Below are 26,982 nucleotides of genomic sequence, written 5' to 3'. Positions count from 1 at the left end.
TTTAATGTTTGTGACAGAATAAGTTGGTTAACAACATCGTTCCATATAACAATAAAAGGTAGTGGAGCCAGACTGGAACCTTGTGGAAAAAATACTTACTGTGTTTAAAAATATAAACGTAATGATGTGAAGTGAAACTATAGTCACATTTAATGGCTCAGTCAAAAGTCCATTTATTGATTTTGGTTTATAGTGTTTTATCTCCCTGTTAACGTTCCTCTGGTCTAAATGGGTCTGAAGTCAAATCTGGGATCTGCAGTCTGTATTTGAGTTTGTGTTTTCATGTTCGTACCTGGCTCTTGGACCACGTAGGCGACCCCACAGGATCCGTCCTTCCTGTCTTCAAAGGTTATCTCGGCCTTGCTGGGTCCCTCCACGGCGATGGACAGCCCTCCGGCACCGGCCTCTCGGGTCCAGATACTGAACTCAGCTGCAAAACAAACAGGTTTAAATGACAGCGAGTGGTCGGAGCTGCAGTTCCTCCAGCAGAGGGAGGGGGCGCTGAGGAGCACCACAGGAAGTCTTCAAACCGTCCAGCCCACCTGGGATCCCGGCGACGCCCCGGTCCAGTCCGGTCCCTCCCGCCCGGACCTTGTGGGCCCCGCCCTCCCCCAGTGGCCCCACGGTGAACAGGAAGGGGCTCCCGGGGACGTGCTGGCCGCGGTACTTCACGCTGACGGTGTGTGGGCCCATCTCCTGTGGGACGAAGCGCACGCTGTAGGTGCTGTCCTCTCCTCGGATGATCTCCGCCTCCTCTGTCTTCCCGCCGGGACTCGTCACATGAGCCGTCATCTCCTGGTTTCCTGCCTCACCTGAGAACAGGAAGAAGATTGAGGAAGGCGGACGTGGATCAGAAGATTTGGGATGATTTGATTCTGATACTGAGTGTGAGTTGTTTCATGCACCGAGAACTCAGAACCAAACTGTTAATGTCTCATGAATCCACTGCAGACCAGCACATCAGTCAACTTAAACAAAAACCTGCGTTTAAATGAATGATTTTCTGTCTTTATCAGATAAAATGAGGTTTGGAGTTCCTCAGGGAACCAAACTGGGTCCTCTTTTCTTTTTATTTCACTGTTTGTTTGTGACACATACAGTCAACGGAATTACATTTTTAATAAATAGTTGGAGCAGTTGTAATTATTACTAAAAATAAACATTTGATCAATAGTTTGTGAGCTGCCGTTTTAAAACGTTTTTTTTTGGCCGTCGCCATCTTGCTACTTTGGAGCCAGAAGTGAACATATTTGGATGAGCTGGGGAGGAGCTACAAAACACTATGCCCCGCCCACCTATACTTGACTGCACCACAGGCCTGTCAATCAGTGCTTTTTGAATGGGAGTCTGTTGGAGCCATCCCCTAGTGGCCCTCAGTGGTACTATACTTTAAAGTTTCACTATTCAGACCGGGAGACTTCGCACATTTTTACGTACAGTTTGTAGTTTGGGTTGAAGACAACACTGCCACCACCTGGTCAGACTGCGTCATACTTCATCCTTTATAACGTTCAAACCGGAGTTATTACCGACATCGAGATAAAAACATATTTTCAAAACCTCTTCTGACATTTTTACAAACAGGAACCAGTTTGTGGAGCAGCAGGAGTGCAGTGTTACAGAAGGGGAGGAGTCACAGGATGTTAGAGAGCCAAACACACAAACACACACACACATGCACCCACACACACACGCACACATACATGCACGCACACACACACACACACACACACACACACACACACACAGACACAGACACACACACACACACACCGTCCTGCAGCGGCGGTCGGCTGCCCGCCGGCATCCCGCTGAACCCTCCCAGACTGTCCCGTCCCAGGAAGTCTCCGAAGACGTCCCTGAAGGGATCTCCTCCGACCTGGGTGCTCTCCTCCACACGGACTTCCCGCTTCGTCTCGCCCGCCCGCGTCTTGCTGATCTCCGTCCGTTCGGTGCGTGTGTACGTGTGGCTGCTGCGCGTGAACGTCCGGGTCAGACGCTCCTGAGCCGACACCATCTGAAACCAATTTCCTACGACCGGGAGGAGACGCAGAGGAGATACAGGGGGAGGACAGAGGAGACACAGGGGGAGGACAGAGGAGACACAGGGGGAGGACAGAGGATGTGAAGAGGAGGAAGCAGGGAGGACGGATGCAGGCGGGGTGGACAAAGCGGTGATGTCACAGCTCACCTGGGATTTTGAGGTTGAGGTCGCAGGTGCTGCCCACGGTGGCGATGGAGGGAGCCTGACGCCTCCTGGTGATGCTCTCCTTCATCCGGCCTTCACCCAGAACCTTCACCGTGAACGGACTTCCTGTTCACACACACACACACACACACATACAACTTCCTCATCACCATCATCATCACCATCATCATAACCATCACCATCATGACCATCACCATCATCACCGTCATCGTCGTCATCATCACCATCACCATCATCATCATCACCATCATCATCTCCACCATCATCATCATCACCATCATCACCACCATCATCATCATCATCACCATCATGACCATCACCGTCATCACCGTCATCGTCGTCATCGTCGTCATCATCACCATCATCATCGTCACCATCATCACCATCACCATCACCATAACCATCATCACCACCACCATCACCATCATCATCATCATCACCATCACCATCACCACCATCATCACCATCACCATCATCATCATCACCATCATCATCATCACCACCATGACCATCACCATCACCATCACCATCATCACCATCATCACCATCACCATCATCATCATCACCATTACTACCATCATCACCATCACATCATCATAACCATCACCATCACCATCACCGTCACCATCATCATCACCATCACCATCACCGTCACCATCACCATCATCACCATCATCACCACCATCATCATCATCACCATCACCACCATCATCACCATCACCATCATCACCACCATCATCATCATCATCATCACCATCATCATCATCATCACCATCACCATCATCACCACCATCATCATCATCACCATCATCATCATCACCACCATGACCATCACCATCACCATCATCATCATCACCATCACCATCACCGTCACCATCACCATCACCATCATCACCATCATCACCATCACCATCATCATCATCACCATTACTACCATCATCACCATCACATCATCATAACCATCACCATCACCATCACCGTCACCATCATCATCACCATCACCATCACCGTCACCATCACCATCATCACCATCATCACCACCATCATCATCATCACCATCACCACCATCATCACCATCACCATCATCACCACCATCATCATCATCACCATCATCATCATCACCACCATGACCATCACCATCATCACCATCATCACCACCATCATCACCATCACCATCATCATCATCACCATTACTACCATCATCACCATCACATCATCATAACCATCACCATCATCACCACCATCATCACCATCACCACCATCACCACCACCACCATCACCATCACCATCATCACCATCTTCACCGTCACCATCACATCACCATCACCATCATCATCACCATCACCACCACCACCACCATCACCATCACCACCATCATCACCATCACCATCATCACCACCATCACCATCACCATCACCACCATCATCACCATCACCATCACCATCATCACCATCTTCACCGTCACCATCACATCATCATCACCCTTCACATCATCATCATCACCACCATCACCACCACCATCACCACCATCACCATCATCACCACCATCACCATCATCACCATCACCATCACCATCATCACCATCACCATCACCACCACCACCATCACCATCACCACCATCATCACCATCACCACCATCACCATCATCACCATCACCACCACCACCATCACCATCACCACCATCATCACCATCACCATCATCACCACCATCACCATCACCATCACCACCATCATCACCATCACCATCACCATCACCATCATCATCATCATCTTACCAGGTACGTGCTGGTCGGCGAACTTGATGTTGATGATGTAGTTTCCCGGTTCTGTTGGACAGTAGGTAACTTTACAGGTTCCGTCCTCCACGTCCTCACAGTTGATGTCGACCTTACTGGGTCCTTCGATGGACAGACCAAGACCTCCGTAACCTACCAATGACACACACGATCACACCGCGATCCTCCAACGTGAAGACGAGCGGTGGTCCGAGTCCTCACCGGCGTTCCTGGTGTCCACGATGAACTCGGCCACCTCGAAGGTGTGCCCCTCCACCAGACCCTGGCCGTACACCTGCACCTTGCTGGCGTCTCCGATCTCCGACTGCCCCACCATGATCTTAAATGGGCTGTTGGTCACGTGTTTGCCGTTCTTCTTCACGCTCACCACGTGTTCGCCCACTTCCTTCGGCGTGAAGGAGATTCCTGCAGACGCACCAACACAAATCAGGAGACGATTTTCTACTCCGGTTTCATCGGCCGAAGATTTGCTCTAACGGAGACCGAGTCTGGTCCCTGGTACGAGTCGAGGTAGGGGTCCAGATCTAGGTACGGGTCCAGATCCGAGTCCTGAACTACTTCCTGTGACTGTCAGGTAAATTTACTGATCAACGATGGGCGGACGTTTTTGTTGATCATTGATTTTAAAAAGAAACATTCAAATGACAAACATTTAATACGAGCTTTAACTTCGTGGTTATTAAGTAGCCTGAAATCTAGAAGGACCTCCTCCCACCGACGTCGCTATGGTAACCAATGTTTGTTTTTTCAGTCGACCAGTCGAAGTCGTTAGTTGACCAAAAAAAATTAAAGCTGAGAAACAGTAGAAACTAGTAGAAACAGTAGAAACTAGTAGAAACTAGTAGAAACAGTAGAAACTAGTAGAAACAGTAGAAACAGTAGAAACAGTAGAAACTAGTAGAAACAATAGAAACTAGTAGAAACTAGTAGAAACAGTAGAAACTAGTAGAAACAGTAGAAACAGAATCAGTAGAAACTAGTAGAAACTGTAGAAACTAATAGAAACAGTAGAAACTAGTAGAAACAGTAGAAACAGTAGAAACAGTAGAAACAATAGAAACTAGTAGAAACAATAGAAACTAATAGAAACCGTAGAAACGGACCAATGTGCCGGTTCAGCAGCCTCTTCAGCAGACACGGCTCCTCGTGGCCTGACGGTGCTCTGATCGTTGCCGTCAGGCTGCTCAGGTCCGTCTCCGTGATCTTCAGCGAGACGTCCGTTGCCGTGCCGACGTTGAGCTGAGACATCCTCATGGAGTCGTTACCTGGAGATCGAACACAACGACGACACGGATTAATACGATAGAAGTAGTTTGGTGTAAACTAACAGTTTACAAGTTGACTGAATTCAATCAGAAACATTTGACATGAATAAATATTTTTTTTAGTAAATAACAGAAATAACTGAATTAAACTGAAGGGAAATAAACAATAATAATAATAATAATAATAAACATCCTCTAATAAAGAGGAACGTTCACATGAAGATAAAACAGCATCATCTGCATATCGTTCGATAAACGTCATGAAAACATATGAAGTTACTGAGGAGAAAAACACACTTTATAAAACTGGATTTCTTTTTTCAGAGAATTCTTTTCTTATTTAAACATTTGTAAAAGAGAATGCTATTTTTTTAAAGAAAAAGCTTTGAGGAGTTTTGGATTGAACAGGTGAGCTGAGCTGAAGAGACGTTTGTGATCTGGAGCAGCGCCTGGTACCCGGAGCGCCTGGTACCCGGAGCGCCCGTACCGGTGATCTTGGCACTAAACGGGCTGCCGGCGATGTGCTTGTCGTCAAACTTGACGATGATGTTGTAGTCGCCCGCTGCGGTCGGCAGGAAGGACACCGTGCATGTCCCGTCTTTGTTGTCCTTACAGCTGATCTCAGCTTTGGACGGACCTTCAACCGCCAGAGACAAACCGCCTGGAAACACAAAGATCTTATTTATTAAATACTTATGTGTTTCTTAAATGAACAGATTTGTTGTTTTAGGTTCAGCTGAGTCAGGATTTCGTGTTTTTAATTCCCATGGAAACACATGATCTCTAATGTAGTTCTGTTCTTTAATGCATTTGTTGCAAAACTCTTTTTTTATGTGTCCGTAAGAAGAAACTGTTTGATTGAATAATAAATACTTGTTAGAAATGATTTATTAAATGATTTTAAGAGATGAATAGTAATAATATTTGTAAGGCTGATCTGTGGTGTTGGAACCTTCTCCGGCGTCCTTGGTAACGATGGTGAACGTGGCCGGCCGGTTCACCGTGCCATGGCTCAGACCGGGACCGTACGCCGTCACGTGACCGCTGTTAATGGCGTCGACGTAGAACTGCAGCGGACTTCCTGTCAGATAGAAAACACAAGAGGAATCTCTGAACAGCCGCCATGTTTCATGATGTCATCACAGCTCAAACATTTCACATCAGATGTTTGAATCCAGCTTCGATGAACGAGACGATCTAAAGGTCAGAAACACGTCTGAATCTTCCTGAAGTCAAACTGTTCGCAGACGAAACTCTGATCTTTGTTTCAGAACTCAGAGACTCCAGACAGGAGGTCTATCTGGCACCTGGTCTACCTGGGACCTGGTCCATCTGGGACCTGGTCTACCTGGGACAGGGTCTATCTGGGACCTGGTCTACCTGGGACAGGGTCTACCTGGGACCTGGTCTATCTGGGACCTGGTCTATCTGGCACCTGGTCTACCTTGAACGTGGTCTACCTGGGATGGGGTCTATCTTGGACGGGGTCTACCTGGGACAGTGTCTACCTGGTACGGGGTCTACAAGGGACCTGGTCTACCTGGGATAGGGTCTACCTGGGACGGGGTCTACCTGGGACCTGGTCTACCTGGGACGGGGTCTACCTGGTACCTGGTCTACCTGGCACCTAGTCTACCTAGGACAGGGTCTACCTGGGATGTGGTTTGCGTCGTATTTGATGTCCATCTCGTGGAGGCCCCGCTCCGTTGGCGAGTACTTCACGGTAACGGTTCCGTCCTTGTTGTCGGTGATGTGAGGATGAGCCGTTTGACCCGATGGCATCCGGACTTCCCCTGGAGGACAGAACAGGAACAGCAGGTAACCTGTCACAGCTACCGCTGGTGGCCGGTGCAATCTGACATTCTGCTGATATTCAATATTTTCTTCCATATTTACACTCAAACTGAATTGAAGTGTTTTCGTACCAAAGTTTCAGGGTTGCGTAACTCAAGGCGCCTTAAAGGTCTTAATGTAAATCAGTTCATTTCGATTTCAAAGATTATTTTTCATCATTTTCTTTCCACAGAATTTCTGAAGGAAATTGAGCTTTTAAAAATCATGATTAAAAGAATATGATAAAAAAAATAGTTTTTATGATACATCTTTTATTCTAATTTTAGGTTTTTTTTTATTTACATAATAATGACACTCATTTATTTTTTCAGAACAACATACTGAATATTTTCAGGCTTTTATGAACCGCAGAACATTTTAACACGAACTGAAACAACAATGACTTTAAAAGTATTTTTAAATTTGATCAATAAAAGTGAATCAAATCAGCTCCAGTACGGTAACACGCCACTCACCCATATAAATATATAAATATAACCTCCCTCATACAGAACTGATGTGATTCATCATTATAAATACCTTCAGTATGTCTGTGTGCTGTTTTGTCTGTATATATTAAAATTATAATAATAAATACAAATATTTAAACACAAGTCTCACCTGTGATCTCTCCTTTCTGCACCGTGAAGGGAATCACCAGACTGAAGGGACGCAGCACCGGCTCCATCCCGTCTATCGGGCTGATCGGATCATCGGTGGCCTGAACCACAGCCAGGGGGGCGGAGTTAGTGACATCATACTGGGAACTCTGGCAGCTTGTCCGGATATTAAATACTAATACTAACTACTAACTATTACTTATATTATTATTATTAATAATAATAATATCAATAATAATATCAAATGCCTTTAAAAAAATACAAATAATAAAATAAAATGATAGAAACAACTTAATATTTAAACAAACTTAACCCCCCATGCAGATGAAACATGCAGCACCATGCTGAGCCAAAAAAATAATCAATCAGTGAATCTGGGTTGTTATTGACTGTTGGTCAGAAAACACTGCAGTGATGAAGTGGAGAGGAAGAGGAGAGGATGAAGAGAGGAAGAGGAGAGGAAGAGGAAGAGGAAGAGGAGAGGATGAAGATGAGGAAGCTGCAGCAGGTAAACAGCAGTGAGGATGAAGAGTGATAAACGTCGGTACCCATCGAGGGGAGAAGAACTGCTGCTGTGACTGAAGTTTGTCACACGGTTCTTCGATTATCGGCATCGTGTCACTCGCCTGACAGGGAAGAAGGTGCAGCGGTTAGGGAACAAACAAACAAACAAACATACAAACACAAACAAACAAACAAACACAAAGCTACACATGTGCACTGTTAGAAATACCAAACCAAACCAACCCAGATCTGACCCGACCAACCCAGCCCAACCTAAACCAAACCTACCTAAACCAAACCAAACCAAACCAACCTAAACCAAACCAAACCAACCCAACCCAACCCAACCCAACAAAACTAAACTAAACTAAACTAAACTGAACTGAACTGAACTGAACTGAACTAAACTAAACTAAACTAAACCAACCTAAACCAAACCAACCTAAACCAAACTAAACTAAACTGAACTGAACTGAACTAAACTAAACTAAACTAAACCAACCTAAACCAAACCAACCTAAACCAAACTAAACTAAACTGAACTGAACTGAAGTGAACTGAAGTGAACCAAACCAAACCAAACCAAACCAAACCAAACCAAACCAAACCATACTCACCACCACGTGGAACGGGCTGTTGGGGATGTTCTCCCCTCCAAACCGGATGGTGATGACGTACTTCCCGGGCTCCGGAGCCGTGTAATAAATATCGAACGTCCCGTCGGCGTTCTCCACCACGTCCACGTCCAACTCCGCCCCGTCCGGCGTCGACACCTTGCAGGTAACTTTCCCTTTCCCGGCAGCCTTTGCATCCACAGTGATGACTGTCTCCTCTCCGATCTGGATGGTCGGGCCGATACCTGAACCTGACAAGATGGATGCGTAAACCTCTAGCTCTACCTGTCAGTAACGTGTTCTATACAGTGGTGACTCGAAGACTAGAAGCGTTTACATCCTCAGCACCTGAACCACCTTTGGGTCGGTTCAGGTGCTCAGAAAGGTTCGTCTGCTCACCGAGTCCGTGACCTCCGATTGACACTGTAGGAGAACAAGAACAGAACCCGTCAACATGAGACACTTCCACCTGATCAAGTCTGATTGGTGGACAGAGGGCTGGTGGGCGGAGCCTGACCTGTGACCAGACACTTGCTGGCGTCCCCGGTGGGCAGGGCGTGGATCCGGTAAGGAGAGTACGGGATCTCATCTCCTCCGTACTTGATGGTGATGGTATACCGGCCTGTCATGTCCGGTACGTAGGACACCGTGTATGTCCCGTCCCGGTTGTCCCGGATGTTTGCCTTCTTGGGTTTTCCCTCCGGATCCTGGAGACACATGAACAGGAGGTCAACACAAAACAAGGACCTCTCGTACCGCCCCCTACTGGTCTCTGACCATCTGCCATCGAAAGGTACATTCAAAGTAACGGTGATTTTTAGGGAGCAAAGATGTGCCATTTCCATGGAAACAAGCTGCTAATAAACCAAAACTGAAGTCTGTATCAAACAGCCAACGAAGAGTACAAAGCCTCGATGGTGGCTGATGGTTGGAGAGTTGTTACATCCAGTTTACAATTCACACAGGATCTAACTATTCACTGCAGCGGGGGGAAGAGAGGGGGAGGGTTAGATGGAGGGATGGATGGAGGGATGGGTGGAGGGACGGAGGGACCGATGGACAGTTGGAGGGACGGGTGGCGGGACGGAGGGACGGCTGGAGGCAGGTTTACGTTACTGGTGAACTGAACACCACGAGTCCGTTAGCTCGTTAAACAAACTGAATGGAGTCAGTCCACATAGACCACAGAGGGGAAACGAAGGGGGCGGAGCCACAAAATACTGCAGGTAATTTTAACTTAAAGGGCTCACTGCTAATGAAGATCATATGATATGGTTGAAAGCTCCAGAACGTTTATAAATGGACCGTGTGGTGGATTTATATATTAACACATCATTTGGTTGAAAGCACCAGAACAGCCACTAAATGGTCCATTTGTCTGCAAAGGAATTACATCCAGACTTCAAAATAAAGCTGATGAACTTCCTGTGGTGCAGAACACAAAAACACCAGAAGAGATCTCTGATGATTTCCTTCTAAAATGATAAAAATAAAGACGTTTAAATTAATGAGGGGGGGTGGAAGGTGGTGGGGGATGCTAGATGTGAGATGAGGGGGCGGGGGGAGGGGGGAGTGCCGGCCTTACACAGCCTCGCTTCAGAATACTGAAGGGGGTGGTTCTCTTTACTATATGAGTCTCCCACACCCTCCTGCCCCAGTCCTCCACAGACACCGAGGCCTCCCGCCTGCACCTGTCCGGACCCTGCAGACACCAACAAGCCCGACGGGGTTCAATAATCAAAGTCACACACAGATCACAGTTGTCGCCTCTCCGTCAGTCCTTCAGCATCTCCGTCGATGACTCACCAGTATCTGAACGGTGAGCAGTCCCTCTCCGGCATCTCTGGCGTCGATGGTGAACTCCACCGGCAGACTGGCTGGAACGCCGGACGCGTTCAGACCCGGACCGCTGGCTCGGACCTTACTGGCATCGTGAGCCGGCAACGTCTTGATCTTAAAAGGGCTGAGAGAGGACGGTTTGTAAAGGTCAGAGGTCGACCGTTAGGGATCGGGACTTTCTCAGTAATCTCGTCAGCATCAACCTGCGGGGGACCTCCTGGTCGGCGAACTTCACGCACACCGTGTACGGACCGTCGTTGGCGGGGGTGTAGGTGACCGTGTGGGTACCGGCGCCGTTGTCTTTGATGCTGGTCGGCTCGGCGACACCTGATGACCAAACACAAGATGTTCACGAAGTAAACGACAGACCACAAACCAGGAAAAGTAGGCAAACGTAAACCGTGGGGGTGAATCTTAATCCTCCAAGAGGGGCTGGTTAACGTAGTGGGAGTCTTTCCATGACCTCAGTAGTTCAGGAATTCGTCGTCCTTTGAGGAATGTTGCCTGGAGTTAGAACTCGGTCGGACTAAAGGGTCTCGGGGTACGTTTTAGGCAAACCCAATCTCAAAGACCCGTCGGGACTCATCCTTGGGTCCAAACTGATAATAGGCAGGTCTGAATGGCGTTAGTATGATCTCAGGTGTGGGACGTTGTATCTTCAGGTAACTAGTAGGTATCAAACTCAGATCCCTCAGTTCAGCTGGACTCCCAGAATATGTGCCTCAGGCAGCATAATGTGTCACCTGTTGATATTATGTTTGTGGATATACGTCATTTGTTTGCCAGTAAATCTGGATTCGATTTTACGGCCTAAAATATGAACATGAACCAGATTTTTAAGTGACCCAATGGTCATGAATTCGGACTAAACTCCAAGTGTAAAAGAGGTCTAAAGCTGAAATCAGTAAACACTCCTTGGGGTCGTCCTACCCGTCGGCCCGTACAGCTGGACCTCCAGCAGCGCCACACCGGCCTTGCTGCTGTCCACAGTGAACGTCTGAGGAACGTGAGCTCGGACTCCGCTGCCAAGGCCGGGACCCGAACACCTCACCTTACTGGGATCCACCAGCTCTCGCACCGGGACACGAAACGGACTCCCTGCAGGACAAACAGAGGCGGGTGGACGTTAGTCGTTCCAAACCTGGACCATCAGAATGTGCAGAAGCCCAACCGACCAGGTGCACCTCTCACCGGGGATCGGCAGGCCTCCGAAGGTGATGTTAACATCGTATTCTCCGGGAGTGAAGGGGATGTACTCCACGCTGCAGCTGCCATCTTTGTTGTCCTTACACGACATCTTCGCCTCCGACGGACCCTCGATGGCGAGGCCGAGACCTCCGGTGCCGGCGCCTCTGAGGAGGAGACCGGGCGAACGAAACGGGAAGTTTGGGTGAATGAATCTTAAAACATTCAGATGTACGTGAGCTCGTTAACACTGAAGCTACAAGAGGAAGCAGAGAGATGAACCTGGTCTCCACAGTGAAGCGGTTGGACTTGTTCACCAGTCCTTCCTCCAGACCCGGACCGAAGGCTCGGACTCGACCCGGGTCACAACCCTCGGCCACCGACACGCTGAACGGACTCTGGGGCACCGAGACCTCATTGAAGAGGACCTCGATCAGATGCAGACCTGCAGACAGACGGCAGGTTTCTGACCTCACTAACTCGTCGCATCGTGACGTTTGTTAAATCACCTGTTTCCATAATAATAATGTTGCTTTGCTGCTTCGTGTGACGTTGAAGCTGCTGAATGAGATTCAGTCAGAGAATCTTCCTCCACGCTGACGAGTATTTCTGTCCAACAATGAGCTGCAGCAGGTCACACATCAATATCAAGGAAAAACCATCTGCTGCAGACAGACTGCAGCTATTAACCCCCCCATTACACACACACACACACACACACACACACACAGACACACACACACACACACACACACACAGACACACACTCATTCATGTTAACTGGTGAACGCTTGACGACACTTTTCATATTTCGTTCCAGTGAATGACAGAAACAGGAAATACGACAAATCATCAAGTGTCTCGATTTGAATCAGCTGTTTTGGTTCTTTCTGTTTTCCTGTTAAATTTTCGTTCTGGCCTGAAAACTCACATTTATGACTCTTACATGTTCAGTTCACGTTTATTCTGCAGGTTCATGATTCTGGTCATTTAAAAACAGGTTACCTGAATGTTAGCGCTGATTTTTACCACATAGCATGTTAACATTCCTTTAGCAGATTAATCATTTTAAACTGGTTGTTAGCATGCTAGGATACCTTTAACTGTACTAGCATTAGCATGCTATAATTTAGTTATGCTGTCTAAAAGTTAGGATGTTCATGAATTACTATCAAGCTAAGATTACCCTGTTAATGTGCGAGCATTAGCGTGTTATGCTTATATTTACTATCTAGCAAATTTGGTTGTACGACTATGACAACGAGGCATTTTATTCTCTTTATCTTTATCTAACTGTAGCAGCATGTTTACTGTTGGATATCTATCATGTAGCATTTAGTATGTTAGCAAACATACGTTAGCCTGTTAGCATGCTAGCCTAATTGAAAATCAAAACGAGGCCGGTTTAGACTCAACTGACTTCAGATGACTTCAGATGACCTGCATGCAGCCTCATGACTTTTAATTCAAAAAAGTTTCAATAAAGGTTTGAATTTAGCACATCTAGATGTAAAAATTCCATTAGCATGTTAGCTTACTCACGTTAGCATGTAGTTAATGAAAATATAGTCTTTTTTCACTGTAACATTGGTGTTGTTATAAGACGTTAACAGACTCGTAAACTACGTTAATATGTCCGTTGTTTGCTGATTTTCTGTGTATTTAAAGTCTTGACAGTTATTCCAGCAGGTTTCACTTTGACATTGTGAGGCTCGTTAACAGGATCTGTTATATTTCCACATTAGTAAGGAGTCGTCAACATAATTAAATCATGGTGCAAGTCTGAAGCCACAATTGTCTCCTTTTACAGCTGCGGCAGGAAAACAGACTTAATGGAAACCATAGGGAGCTTTATTTCACAATTCTGGTGTGTTGCAGTGGAAAACATCCATAAAGCAGCCGTTTCATTCAACCTGCTGACTGCAGCACTTTAAACAGTCCAGAACCAACAAGCTGGACCCTCACCGTCCTCATAGGCCGTGTACTCCACCCGGTAGGTCCCGTCTCCCTTGTCCGTGATGTAGGTGTCTGTGTTGGCGCCCGACGGGTTAGAGATGCCGGCTTTGATGTGGCTGCCGCCGCTCTTGTAGTGAGCTCGGGCATCCACCACGAAGTGTGTTGTGACCTCCCTGAGGACGCCTGAAGAGACGAGACACACGGAGACACGGGAGAAAACTCACATCCAACTAAAGTCAGGCAACCAACAAAAATGCCTGAAATTCATTTCAACATCACCACAGAGACCAGATTGACTTCCTATCAATCGCAGCAGGCCGTAGATGGATCCAGATTTGTCTTATCTATCACAGTACGGTTATGATTTCTTTTATTGTTGTCAAATTTGAATTATGGTTTTGTTTAAAAACTTCAGTGTCTTTTTGGTGAATGAAACAAAAAACTCAGCACAACGACTACATTCACTGATGACATGCTGCTTTAATTGTCTGAATTAAATTTTATTTAGAAAAAAACAAAAAACAGGCTACAACCCAAAACAGGAAAAGAAACGCAGAATGAGAAAAAGTAAAAGCTAAATATGCTGCTGGGAGTTTATTAACTGGTATAATTGTGTGTTGTGAAATTCAGGAGGCCAAAAATCAACCACAGAGACACGAGTCCAAATATTATGCAAACAGAACTCAGTTTCTACGATTCACACATCTGATTCATACAGTTTTTGTTGTTTATTAAAAGTTCCATTGTGGATGAGGAACCCTGAACTTGATGTATTAATTGAGACCAAACTGAATGAATGATATTTTGAAGGGCTGTTGTTTTCCAGTCAGATCTGTCTGGCAACAGACATTATTCTGGGTTTAGGTTTGATTACAGCAGGTAAAATAAGTATTGAACACGTCACTATTTTTTTTGTACATATATTTCCAAAGGTCCTATTGACATTAAACTTTCCCCAGATGTTGGTAACAACCCAAATAATCCATACATACAAAGAAACCAAAACAAATAAGTTCAGAAATTAAGCTATGTGTAATAATGTGAAATGACCCAGGATAAAAGGTATTGAACACATGAAGAAAGGGAGATGCAAAAAGACAACAGCTGAAATCTGTCAGTAAATAGAAAGTGATCCGGTCCCTTATCAGTGCAAATTAATATCAGCTGGTTCAGTCCCAACTGATGACCTATAACAAGGTGTCTCATTACCAAGGTGTCACACAAGAAACATCTCATGATGGGTGAAACCAAAGATCTCTCAAGACCTTCACAACCTTATTGTTGCAAAACATACTGATGGCGTTGGTTACAGACACATTTCTAAACTTCTGAATGTTCCAGTGAGCAGCGTTGGGGCCGTAATCCGGGAGTGGAAAGAACATCATTTCACCATAAACTGGCCACGACCAGGTGCTCCTCGCAAAATTTCTGACAGAGGAGTGAAAAGAATTATCAGAAGAGTTGTCCAAGAGACAAGGACCCTTATGGAGAGCTTCAGAAAGACCTGGAAGTAGCAGGTACAGTTGTTTCAAAGAAAACAATAAGTAATGTACTCAACCGCCACCACGGCCTGTCTGCACGCTCACCACGCAAGACTCCATCGCTGAAGAAAAAGCATGTTGGAGCTCGTTTAAAGTTTGCTGCACAACATTTGGACAAGCCTGTGAAATACTGGGAGAATATAGTCTGGTCAGATGAGAGCAAAATTAACTCTTTGGATGCCATAATACACCATGTTAGGAGGACAACACTGCACATCACCCTAACAACGCCATACCAACAGTAAAGTCTGGAGGTGGGAACATCATGGTGTGAGCTGCTTTCAACATGACCTACTGGAAAACTTCACAGAATTGAAGGAAGGATGAATGGAAAAATGTATCGAGACATTCATGATAAAAATCTGCTGCCATCCACCAGGATGATGAAGATGAAATGAGGGTGGACATTTCAGCAGGACAATGATCCCAAACACAGCCAAGGAAACTCTCATCGGTTTCAGAGAAAGAAAATAAAGCTGCTAGAACGGCCCAGTCGATCACCTGACTTCAACCCAATTGAAAATCTATGGAAAGAAGTGAAGATCAGAGTTCATAAAAGAGGCCCACAAACCTTCAAGATTTGAAGACTGTTTGTGGAAGAATGAGCCAAAATCACACCTGAGCAACGCAGACGACGAGTTTCTCCATACAGGAGGCGTCTTGAAGCTGTCGTTACCAACGAAGGCTTTTGTACGAAGTATTAAATGAATATCAGTAAGCGTGTTCAATACTTTTTCCCTGTGTCATTTCACATTATTACACATAACTTAATTTCTGAACTTATTTGTTTTGGTTTCTTTGTATGTATGGATTATTTGGGTTGTTACCAACATCTGGGGAAAGTTTAATGTCAATAGGACCTTTGGAAATATATTTACTGAGAAAAATGGAGACGTGTTCAAGACTTATTTTACCCGCTGTATATGAACCCAGTCCTATCTGGACTCACCTCTGGGCTCCACTCCCGGTCCATAGACCTTCACCCCGCTGGTGTCCACCGCCGGGTCCACCTGCAGGCGGGCGGGGAACTTGGGCACAGCGTGTCCTCCGTACTTGATGGTGATGGTGTAGGTGCCGTGGCTCTGCGGGATGTAGGTAATGGAGTACGTCCCGTCGCCATTGTTCTGGACGTGAACCTCAGCTTTGGTTCCAGAGTCGGAGACGATCTCGATGGTGAGCTCGGCCTCTCCGGCCTTGGAGCAGTCCACCGTGAAGGACCCGGCCTCGTCCTCCTTGCCCCGCTCCAGACCGGGTCCGCTGGCCGTCACCTTGCTGGGGTCGAACACCGACTGGACCGCAGCCTTGAAGGGGGAGCCGGGGATGTGCTGGTCTGCGAACAGGATGTTGATGGCGTATTCGCCGGGCTCGGTGGGCAGGTAGGACACGGAGCAGGACCCATCTCCGTTGTCCTGGCATTCGATCTTGGCCTCGCAGGGACCCTCCACCGTCAGGCCCAGACCACCAGTACCAGCACCCTTTGTGTCAATGGCGAAGGGGGCCGGTTTACCCACCACACCCCCCTGAAGACCGGGACCGTAGGCCCGCACCTGGAGGGGAAACAGGACCATGGACGGCTTGATGAGACTCAGCAGAGATGGACACTTCTGAACGGACCAAACCGCTGAGCATCGAACCTTTGGGCTCCAGAAAAGGTACAATAAGGATGTTATAGTAAAATGATTCGACAGAAAGAACTTCTGATTGCATGAATTCAATATGAATTATTGTGAACTAAACTAAAGTCTAATATTTACAACTATCTTCAGTGTTTTAATCCGTGTTGACAGTAACCGACCTTGGAGGGGTCGGGGGGCATCACGCCCTCCATGGTGAACGGACTTCCCAGGACGGGGTTCCCGTCGTAGCTGATGTCCACTCGGTACGGTCCCTCCTCGGGGGGGATGTACTTCACCGCGTGAACCTCATTGGCCGTGCGTGACTCCATCTTACAGGGGATTGGTCGGCGGGACGGAGAGGTGATCTTCACGTCCAGCTTCCCCTGACCTCCGGCACCGCGGGTACTGATGGAGAACTCCTGGTCCTTCCCCACGTCCACCTCTGTGGTTTGGACAAAAACAGCAGGACGGTTAGACAGTTTCCTGTAGTCATGGATACCATTGAGTACAGCCCAGGAACCTGATTTTAAACACCTGATCCGGGTCTACAGGAACCTGATTTTAGACACCTGATCCGGGTCTATAGGAACCTGATTTTAAACACCTGATCCTAGTCTACAGCAGCTCAGAGTTTTAGGACATTAAATGAAAAGTTTCCATGAAATCAGTTGTAGATTCCAGGATGTGTAAAATGAGGCGTTTTCTTCATGGGGTTTGGTTGGGGGCGCTGTGAACCCTGTAAACCCCTCAGAGACACTTACTGTTGTTGAGCCCCTGAACTTTAACCTTGTTGAGGTCCAGTGGAGGGGCCACACTGATGCTGAAGGGACTCTTGGGGATGGGGTCTCCTCCATGACACACGGTGACGGATGTGTTCCCCTGAGACAGACAGACTGAGTTAACTCCGGTCCAACGGTCACCTGTCGTCCAGGTGGAGGCGTGGTTACCTGCTGCACTGCCGTGTATCGGACGGTGTATGAGTAGTCGTGGTTGTCGATGATCTCGAAGTCTCTGACGGCTTCACCTTTGGCGGCTCCGGTGAAGTGGACCTCCGGCTTGGCCTTCCCAGCTCCCTTCGTGTAGATGGTGAAGTGGGTCGGTTTGCCGACTTCGACACCTGCAGAGAGAAGAGAGTCTGTCATGTTCGGCATCATTTCACATCTCCGTGTTTGTTACGTCTCTCTGCGGTCATCTTTGCGGTTATTCTGGGCCAACGGCACCTGGTCTTTGGTCCAGGTCCGTTCAGAGGGTTTCCTGTTTGAACTCTGCTTGACACTACTTCATAAAGTTCTAACAAAACCAGCTCACCTGTCCTGCTGAGTCCAGGTCCCTCCGCTTTGACTTTAGCTGCATCATGTGAAGGATCCACTTTTATTCTGAAGGGGCTGATGGGGATTTCCTGTTTGAAGGCGAGAGGTTTGTTTTAAGGTTTGGTTTTGGAGAGGATGAGTCTTCAGAGGTGATTCACCAGGCGACGGTCTCACCTGGTCGGCGAACAGCACCATGATGGTGTACTGGCCCGGACCCGGAGGCGTGTACTTCACCGTGAACGTGTCGTTGTCGTTCTTGATGATGTCGAAGTCGATGTCGGCCTCGGCGGGTCTGACGACGCCGGGAGCGCACTTGATCCCGATGCTGACGTCACCTGGGAGGGAAAACAGTGAGAAAGAGCAGTTCAGGTAAGTTCCACATGTCCGCGGTTTGACTGTCAGGTGTGAGACCTTTGATGGACGTAGGACATGAACTCAGGTTCTGGTTCTGGACCAGGACTCACCCTGTCCGGCCTCACTGCAGTCCACAGTGAAGTACGTCGGCTCGTTGCCCTTCAGGCCCGTCTTCTCCACACCTGGACCGTAAACCTTCACGTTCTCGGGATGGCTGCCCTCTCCGATGGTCACCTGACCCACATCATCATCATCATCACCACCACCACCATCATCATCATCACCACCATCATCACCATCACCACCATCACCATCATCACCATCATCATCATCATCATCATCATCACTACATCATCACCATCATCACCATCATCACCATCACCACCACCATCATCACCATCATCACCATCACCACCATCATCACCACCATCATCACCATCATCACTACATCATCATCATCATCATCATCATCATCACTACATCATCACCATCATCACCATCACATCATCATCATCATCATCATCACCATCACCACCACCATCATCACCATCACCATCATCACCATCACCACCATCATCACCACCATCATCACCATCACCATCATCACTACATCATCACCATCATCATCATCATCATCACTACATCATCACCATCATCACCACCATCACCACCATCATCATCATCATCATCATCATCATTACCAAGATCCATTTTGTATCTTTTCTGAACTGTGTTCACAGACGATGGTTTTACAAGTGTTCCTGAGCCCATGCAGTGATTTCCACTCCAGAATAGTATGTTTTTAATGCAGTGCTGCCTGAGGGCCTGAAGATCACCACCATCCAATATTGGTTTCCAGCCTTGTCCCTTGTGTTCAGAGATTTCACTGTAAATGAAAGCATCAGCTATATATGAGGAGATTTGGAGTTGAGGATGTCGCGTACCCTGAAGGGGCTGCTGGGCACGTTGACTTCGCCCCAGGTGACGATGACGGTGTGCTTGATGGGTTTGGTGGGAATGTAAACACAGAAGAAGGTGCTGTCGCCATTATCGCTGATCCGGATATCGATGGGGAAACCTTCGGCGTCCTGAAGGCACGAAGAAGAAGAAATAAAACCTCATCAGAGCGAAGATGAGACGTTCGTGATATCATCGGAGGATCAGAGGAAGTTCTCACCTGAGCGTAGAGCTTCAGCTCACCGGCGCCGGCTCCCCGGGTGTCAATGGAGAACTCGGCGGGTTTGTTGACGATGCAGCCGAGCGGCTCCAGACCGGGACCGTCACACTTCACCTGAGGAGGAGAAACAGTCAACACCTTTCACAATAAAACACCAGAGAAACCTTTGAACCCGTCAGGTTCTGGTTCCGGTCCAACCTTCTCAGGGAACATGTCGCTGGCAGCGGGGAGGATGTGAGCCATGAAGGGGCTGTCCTTGATGTCCTCGTCGTCACAGATGACGTGGACGGCGTAGTCTCCCGGCTCGGTGGGCCAGTACCGCACGTCGCACGACCCGTCGCCTTTATCGTCGCACTCAATCTTCGCCTGAGACGGACCTTCGATGGAGAAACCTGGAACACACGGAGGTCAGAACCGAAACATCGGGTACACGGTTCCTCCTCCGGGGAGCAGGAACGTCGTCAGACCGGATCAGGCCGGATTGGATCGGATCGGATCAGATCAGATCAGATCTTTAACGTGTTCCTCAGTGAGATGTCAACGTGTCTTTACGTACCCAGAGTTCCCACCTCGGTGCCGATGGCCTCCACCACAAAGTCAGCGCTCCTCCCCACCATGCCGGTCTCCAGACCCGGACCCCAGGCGCGCACCTTCTGAGGCCCCGCCTCCTCGCTCACGTGCACCTCCACCGGGCTGAAACACACACATATACACACACAAACAATGATTCAGGTTTCTATCATCATCCCAATTCTGGGTTCTGATTATCAGTCAATCAATAATCAATCAATCAATCAATAATCAATGAATCAATCAATAATCAATGAATCAATCAATAATCAATGAATCAATCAATAAACAATTAATCAATAATCAATTTATTGATAATCAATGAATCAATGAATCAATGACTCAATGAATAATCAATGAATCAATCAATAGTCAATGAATCAATAATCAATGAATCAATAATCAATAATCAATCAATAATCAATGAATCAATAATCAATGAATCAATAATCAATGAATCAATAATCAATGAATCAATCAATAATCAATGAATCAATAAATCAATAATCAATGAATCAATAATCAATGAATCAATATCAATGAATCAATCAATAATCAATGAATCAATCAATAATCAGTCAATAATCAATCAATCAATAATCAATGAATCGATGAATCGTACCTGCGCGGGATGCTGTGTCCTCCCCAGGTGATGCTCACGATGTACCTGCCCGTCATGATGGGGTAATAATTACACTCGAACACGCCGTTCTCCATCTCCAACACCTTCACCGGCTCCTCCAGGCCCTCTGCATTTCAAAATAAAATATCACTGATGATCGTGATCAATAAAGCTGCATTTCAAATTAAAAGCCTCCGTATCTCTTTCTCGTGTCTCATGTCTCTGTCGTGTCTCCGTCGTGTCTCCGTCGTGTCTTACTTGGTCCCTTCACGGTGACCTTCAGATCGCCGCTGCCGGCTCCCTTCGTGTAAACTTTGAAGTCAGCGACCTCTTTGACTCTCAGACCCTTCGGCTGGAGACCTCGACCCGACGCCCGGCAGGTGTTCGGGTTACAGGCTGAGGACCAATCAGAGGGAGACGAGGGGGCGGGGTCAGAGCGGAAGAGGGCAGGGCAATGAACAATAAACTCACACCAACACACTCTGCAGGTGTCTGTTAGTCAGCTGATCAGCGCTGAGTAGCAGTTTGCTGCAGACGAAGATGAAGAGCTGCAGGTTGAAAAATGATTAAAACACAACTTTTATTTTATCCACTAAAAGTTTTAAAATGTCACTGACAGCTGAAATGTTTGAAGTGTCAGACTGAATCATTAGGAGGAGGAGGAGGAGGAGGTGGAGGAGGAGGAGGAAGAGATGGAGGGGGAGGAGGAGGAGGAGGAGAGAGGTGGAGGAGGAGGGAACAGGAGGTCAGGCAGGTGATGATGGTGATGATGATGATGATGATGATGATGATGATGGTGATGATGGTGATGGTCATCGAGGCACCATAGTCTGTTATTCAACATTATTTTAAAATTGTTATTTTTTTATTCACGTTGTTATTTTTGGCGTTTTTTTAATTAAAGAATTATTGAAGTTTTAATTCAGCGAACAGAAAAAACTAATTTCTCAAAAAAAATGTTGTTGGTTTGTTTTCCCGCCTCGAACAGTCACGTGTTTTATGTTTGTGAACAGCTGGTGCCTCCAGATGTGGACAGGAAGTGACAAGCCCCCTGGAGTCAGGAAGCTGGTTTCATAATGGATGGATGATATATAATTTGATATATTAATATGTTGGTTATTAATTGAACTGGAGATATAAATCACCAGAGAAGCCGCGAGCTGCAAAGCTTCTTTGATGGATTCTGTCATTAAAGCTTTTTATGTTTTATCCATATTTGTTTATTTACTCGGAGAACATTCTGTTTCTAACTGCCCCATTATTAGACGTTTGTTATTGTTTGTTTAATTTTTGTCAAAGCGTTTAAATGTAATAAAGAATTTAACATTTTATGTCTTAGCCTTTAAAAAACATTCTGACACAGCGTCAACATGATAAAAATTACAAAAATAAATCACATGAAACTGAAGAGAACGTTTTGGAATCTAAAAATGGGTTCTCAGCTGATCCATGACATCATCCATCCTGATCCATGACATCATCCATCCTGATCAATGACATCATCCAGAGGGGCGTCGCCACATTCTCTCATCTCTGTAGAGAAAGAAGAAGCAGCTGCATGCTGGGAAGCTGGGACACCCGGTCCAGGGGAGTGCGGGGGGGGGGGGGGGGGGGGGGGGGGGGCGAGGCGGGGCGGTTCTGAGCGGACGGGGGCGGGACCAGGCGAGCGCAAGCAGGCTCCAGCCACACCCCCTCCACCCACCGGTACTAACTTGGTCGCCTGGGTTTGGGTGGTGTCGGAGGGGGGGCTCTCCTGGTCTTGTCTGAGGGGGGTGTTCGTGCTGACTGAGGTAGAACCTGAACCGGAGACCCGGGAGGGGGGGCGCACTGTGGAACTGAAGGAGGGAACAACAAAGGGGTCATACATTTGTACACAGACTGGACCGGACCGGACCGGACCAGCAGGAAACTGCAGGTACCGTTAGTCCAAGGTGCTAAAAGTCCGGCCAGGTGAGACGGGCGAGTCCCGAGTCCAAAATCAAGTCCCCGTTAAAAGATGTGAAGATGTTCAACACGTTCTTAAGTCGATTGTTTTAAATGACGGACTGAATGGAAACTGAAGATAAAACACATCTGGACCTGTTGGATCAGAACAAAACAGCTGGATGAAAACATCAGAACCGCTGACGTACCCTCGGAGACGTGGACGGTGAAAGGGCTTCTGGGAACCGGCTGGCCGGCGAAGGTGAGGTGGACGGTGTGCGGTCCCTCCAGGACGGGGACGTAGGTGCAGCGGAAGACGCTGTCGCCTCTGTTCTCCAGGACGATCTCCACCGTGTCCCTGCGAGCGTTTGAATCCACGATGACGACGCCCACATCGCCGGCTCCCGCCCCTGGTGGACAGACACAGAACAACAGGACCTTCAGACGCCTTGCGAAGAATGGGGCGGTCGCCGCGGCAACGACGGACAAATGAAGATCAGCTCAAGGAGAAACATAAGGATTAGAGTCAGAAACATTAAAATAAACATTTAGAGTCTTTTAATCTTTTAATTTATGTTATATAACAAAAACAATAAAGAGAAACTATATTTAAAAACCTTTTAAAACACTAGCAAAGTGTTTGAAAAAAGTAAAAAGTTTCAAACCAATTCAACCGCCATTAAAAAACACTCTTCAAACATCTGGATAAAATACTGCAGAATTGACATGAACCCTGGTGGGACTCGTTTTTACATTATTATTATTCCAGACTGAATAAACAGCTGGTTCTGTTCTGCTGGTTCTTCCAGCTGATGGATTTAGAATCCAGATGTTCTGGTGACTCACCTGCCGTGTAAATATCAAAGTACGTCGGTTTGTTGGCCACGTTGCCCGACGGCTGCAGTCCCGGCCCACGGGCCTGAACTCTGCTCGGGTCGCCCATGGCCCTCGAAACATTCACCATGAAGGGACTCCGGTCGATGTCCTGACCGGCGAACAGAACCTTCACCTGGAGGAACCGGAGCACAGAGAAACGGTTAGGGTTCTGACGGGTCGCTCAGCGGACCGACGGAAGACAACAGGACCAGAACCAGAACCAACCAAATCCAAAACGTGAACCTCCGTTTGGACCTTTTTTTGGACTTTGGTTCCGATTTTAATTTAGACTTTGGTTCTGACTGAAAGACGTTTATCTGCAGCGGGTTTCTTACTTTATGAAGTCCCTCCACTTTGGGCAGGAAGACCACCGAGTAGGTCCGGTTCTGGTCGTTGTTGGGGACGACCCGGGCCTGAAGGAGACAAATCACCTCAGCTTCAGCTGGGTTAATAAATGTGTGTGTGTGTGTGTGTGTGTGTGTGTGTGTGTGTGTGTGTGTGTGTACCTCCTCTGTGTGTCCCTCTGGATCCTCCACATAAACCAGAACCTCTCCAAGTCCGGCCTCCACCGTCTCCACCAGAAACTCAGCTGCTTTCAGAACCGTGTTTCCTCGAGACTCGACGCCTGACGACACGGAAACATTTCTACTTTTAGAACTAGAGGTCGTTTTTTTATTTTTTATTTTCATGTTTTATGTTAAAAACAGCTGAAATCAACTTCCTGTATGATTTTAATTATTCATGTGTTCAAAGTTTCACTGCAAAATAAGAACCACGTGTTCTTGGAACTATTGATCAGTAAATATTTATAAACTATTGATAAGTAAATATTTATGCTGATTTAGCTCTAATTCATCTGTAAAAACAGAAAGATGTTTTTTCACTTGATAAAAAGATGTGAAATCTGTGTTTTTTTTAATGGACTCTGGTCCTGTGTCTCGCCTGGTCCGAAGGCTTTGGCCCTCTTCGGGTGCAGCGTCTTCGCCCTCAAGGGGGCGCCGGGCTTCAGCTTGGCTTTGGGGAACTGCGACAGGTACGTCATGACGGAGTGCTCGTCCACGTTGGGGTCGACGATCTCCTCGGGAGCGATGACCTGCAGAACGCAGCACAACGTGAAGCTCCAACACTCGTACGCAGACCACGTCGCATTTTACATTCAATGATTCAACCAAAAAATGACAAATATATTCTGTGTTGGACTTTAAAATGAATTACAGACGTTAACAACAAACAGCTCTTCATGTTAATAATAAAATTAATTATTTTATTTGTTATTATTTCTTAATATTTTTCTATAATTTGTCAAATTTCATGTGATTTCATTAAAAATCGATAACTTTGGACCAGCTGTTGCTGTGCAGGCGGAGCTGTGAGCAGGTGGGCGTTACCTGAGGAACTCCCAGCCAATCGTCGGCCTGCTGCATGGCCTCCCGGGCGTTCTCCACCGGCTGACTGGGGTCCCACGTTTCCCAGTCTGGACAGAGACCTGAAGGCAGCACGGACACAGGAGTTAGTCACATGACCTGAAACCGTCTGATCTTCTTCTGGGTCGGCTCGGGGTTTTTTAAACTTTTTTTTTAGACTTCCTGAAAACTAGCTGGTAAATAAATGAGAGGAAAGTTTCCAGGAAGTCATTCATCTCCATTAAAATATCCTTTAAACTCCTTTAACTCCTATCAATCATCGCCATGGTTACCGGGGGCGCAGTTGTCCACCAGCGCTCCGAGCGCCTTCCCGTCCCTCCAGTCGCGGTGGAAGTTGGTGATCGGCAGCTGAGGCACTTTGTTCTGGATCCATCCGAGCAGACGCTGCTTCGGCGTCAGCTTCTTGGCGTCCTCGTCGTCCTCGTCCTCCCACATGGGCATCGAGATGGAGTAGTGGAGGATCAGCGTCCAGATCAGACCCAGGATCAGCTTCAGGTTCCCGTCCACGATGGCTTTAGAGTCTGAAGGAGCGAGACGACGACATTAAAGGAATCATTCACTTTTTTAACTCTTTTTAATGGAGTTTTTTCTTTTTTAAATTGAATGATAGTTTGCACAACTTTTTATTTATTTCTACTTTATTGGTTTTAGTTTTTATTATTTCTTTTTTTACAGTTTGTTGCTTTTATTATTTTTCTTTTTTAGTGACTGTTTTTCTTCCGTCATCTTTTTTTCTATTTTTTATTTTTAATCATTAGAAGTAACAAACACGCGTCCATGTGCGGCATCACTTTTTATTTCATATTTTATAATATTTGAAGGACTGATTCAAATTATTTATGTTGTGATTTGCAGTTGAATAAATAAAATAAATAAAAAAAATAATCGAATATTCAAGACCAACATTACAAATATCATCAAACATGAATAATTAAAAGAGAAAAATAGGTGTTTATTCAACAATACGACCAAAAACATTCATTCAATTTTGGCATTTTATGTTTTACGAAGAACTGAATTAAGAATCCGAAAACTTCAGTTTCAGATTTTTAATTAATGTAAGAAAATATTTTTACTTTCTCAATCAGGGTTATTGATTGTAGATTGATGGGATTTTTTTTTTAATACGTTTAAAATTAAATCTACAACACAAAGTGACAAAAAGTGAAGCGCCTCTTGATTCTTACATAAAAATGAAAAAGATAAATCTAATGTTTACATATTTGGAGGTCGATCAGTTGGTTGAATTGAAATACGTCACGATGACCTTTGACCCAGAACACGTGAACAGCTGGATCTGATGAGTTCAGTTAAACATCGTTTATTTTCGGAAATCTCCTGACACAGTTTCCTGTCCTGCTGAGGAGCGCCAAAATAAAAGTTCACGACTCCTATCTTTCAGAATTTTATTGTTTTATGTCAACGTGCAGAAAAGTTTCATCCATCGACAGCAGAACGGCTGCAGGATGATGATGTCATCCAACCCCGACGCAAGAATGAGGTCAGTTTAAATAGGAAACACATGCACACACACACAGTAACACACACACACACACACACACACACACACACACACACACACACACACACACACAGTAACACAGGAATCTGAGCGACTCCATATGAACACACCAGAAGTGTCACCTGTACCGGCCACTTCCTGTCACTCATCAGGTCACATGTCTTTACTCTTCTGCTCCTTTCCGTGTTTCTACTCTAACTTCAGCCTTCCTGACTTCACGTGTTAC

At 46.5% G+C, this 26,982-nt stretch overlaps 1 protein-coding gene across 1 annotated transcript in view; it reads right to left on the bottom strand.

The window, feature by feature from the left end:
• Nucleotides 1-26,982, bottom strand: part of LOC138195798 (filamin-C-like) — a 43,371-nt gene that overhangs the window by 6,477 nt on the left and 9,912 nt on the right. Inside the window, 41 exon segments of the mRNA XM_069145481.1 lie at nt 293-430; nt 543-812; nt 1,774-2,031; nt 2,192-2,314; nt 3,985-4,137; nt 4,207-4,410; nt 5,109-5,270; nt 5,758-5,931; nt 6,223-6,351; nt 6,923-7,063; nt 7,725-7,824; nt 8,272-8,349; nt 8,845-9,092; nt 9,241-9,264; nt 9,359-9,548; nt 10,648-10,804; nt 10,884-11,007; nt 11,611-11,778; nt 11,872-12,032; nt 12,148-12,310; nt 13,831-14,004; nt 16,312-16,909; nt 17,158-17,420; nt 17,740-17,857; nt 17,926-18,095; nt 18,287-18,377; nt 18,463-18,623; nt 18,753-18,876; nt 19,587-19,730; nt 19,820-19,933; nt 20,018-20,211; nt 20,376-20,512; nt 21,012-21,138; nt 21,270-21,407; nt 23,144-23,344; nt 23,781-23,943; nt 24,146-24,223; nt 24,317-24,435; nt 24,753-24,903; nt 25,199-25,296; nt 25,507-25,755. Coding sequence (XP_069001582.1) covers nt 293-430; nt 543-812; nt 1,774-2,031; nt 2,192-2,314; nt 3,985-4,137; nt 4,207-4,410; nt 5,109-5,270; nt 5,758-5,931; nt 6,223-6,351; nt 6,923-7,063; nt 7,725-7,824; nt 8,272-8,349; nt 8,845-9,092; nt 9,241-9,264; nt 9,359-9,548; nt 10,648-10,804; nt 10,884-11,007; nt 11,611-11,778; nt 11,872-12,032; nt 12,148-12,310; nt 13,831-14,004; nt 16,312-16,909; nt 17,158-17,420; nt 17,740-17,857; nt 17,926-18,095; nt 18,287-18,377; nt 18,463-18,623; nt 18,753-18,876; nt 19,587-19,730; nt 19,820-19,933; nt 20,018-20,211; nt 20,376-20,512; nt 21,012-21,138; nt 21,270-21,407; nt 23,144-23,344; nt 23,781-23,943; nt 24,146-24,223; nt 24,317-24,435; nt 24,753-24,903; nt 25,199-25,296; nt 25,507-25,755 — 6,777 coding nt within the window.

The sequence above is a fragment of the Embiotoca jacksoni genome, unplaced genomic scaffold (assembly GCF_022577435.1).
Source record: "Embiotoca jacksoni isolate LCO1_2020_lvr unplaced genomic scaffold, fEmbJac1.0.p SCAF_125, whole genome shotgun sequence".
NCBI lineage: Eukaryota > Metazoa > Chordata > Actinopteri > Embiotocidae > Embiotoca > Embiotoca jacksoni.
The sequence above is the reverse complement of the archived record's forward strand: the minus strand, read 5'-3'. Positions and strand labels throughout refer to the sequence as shown.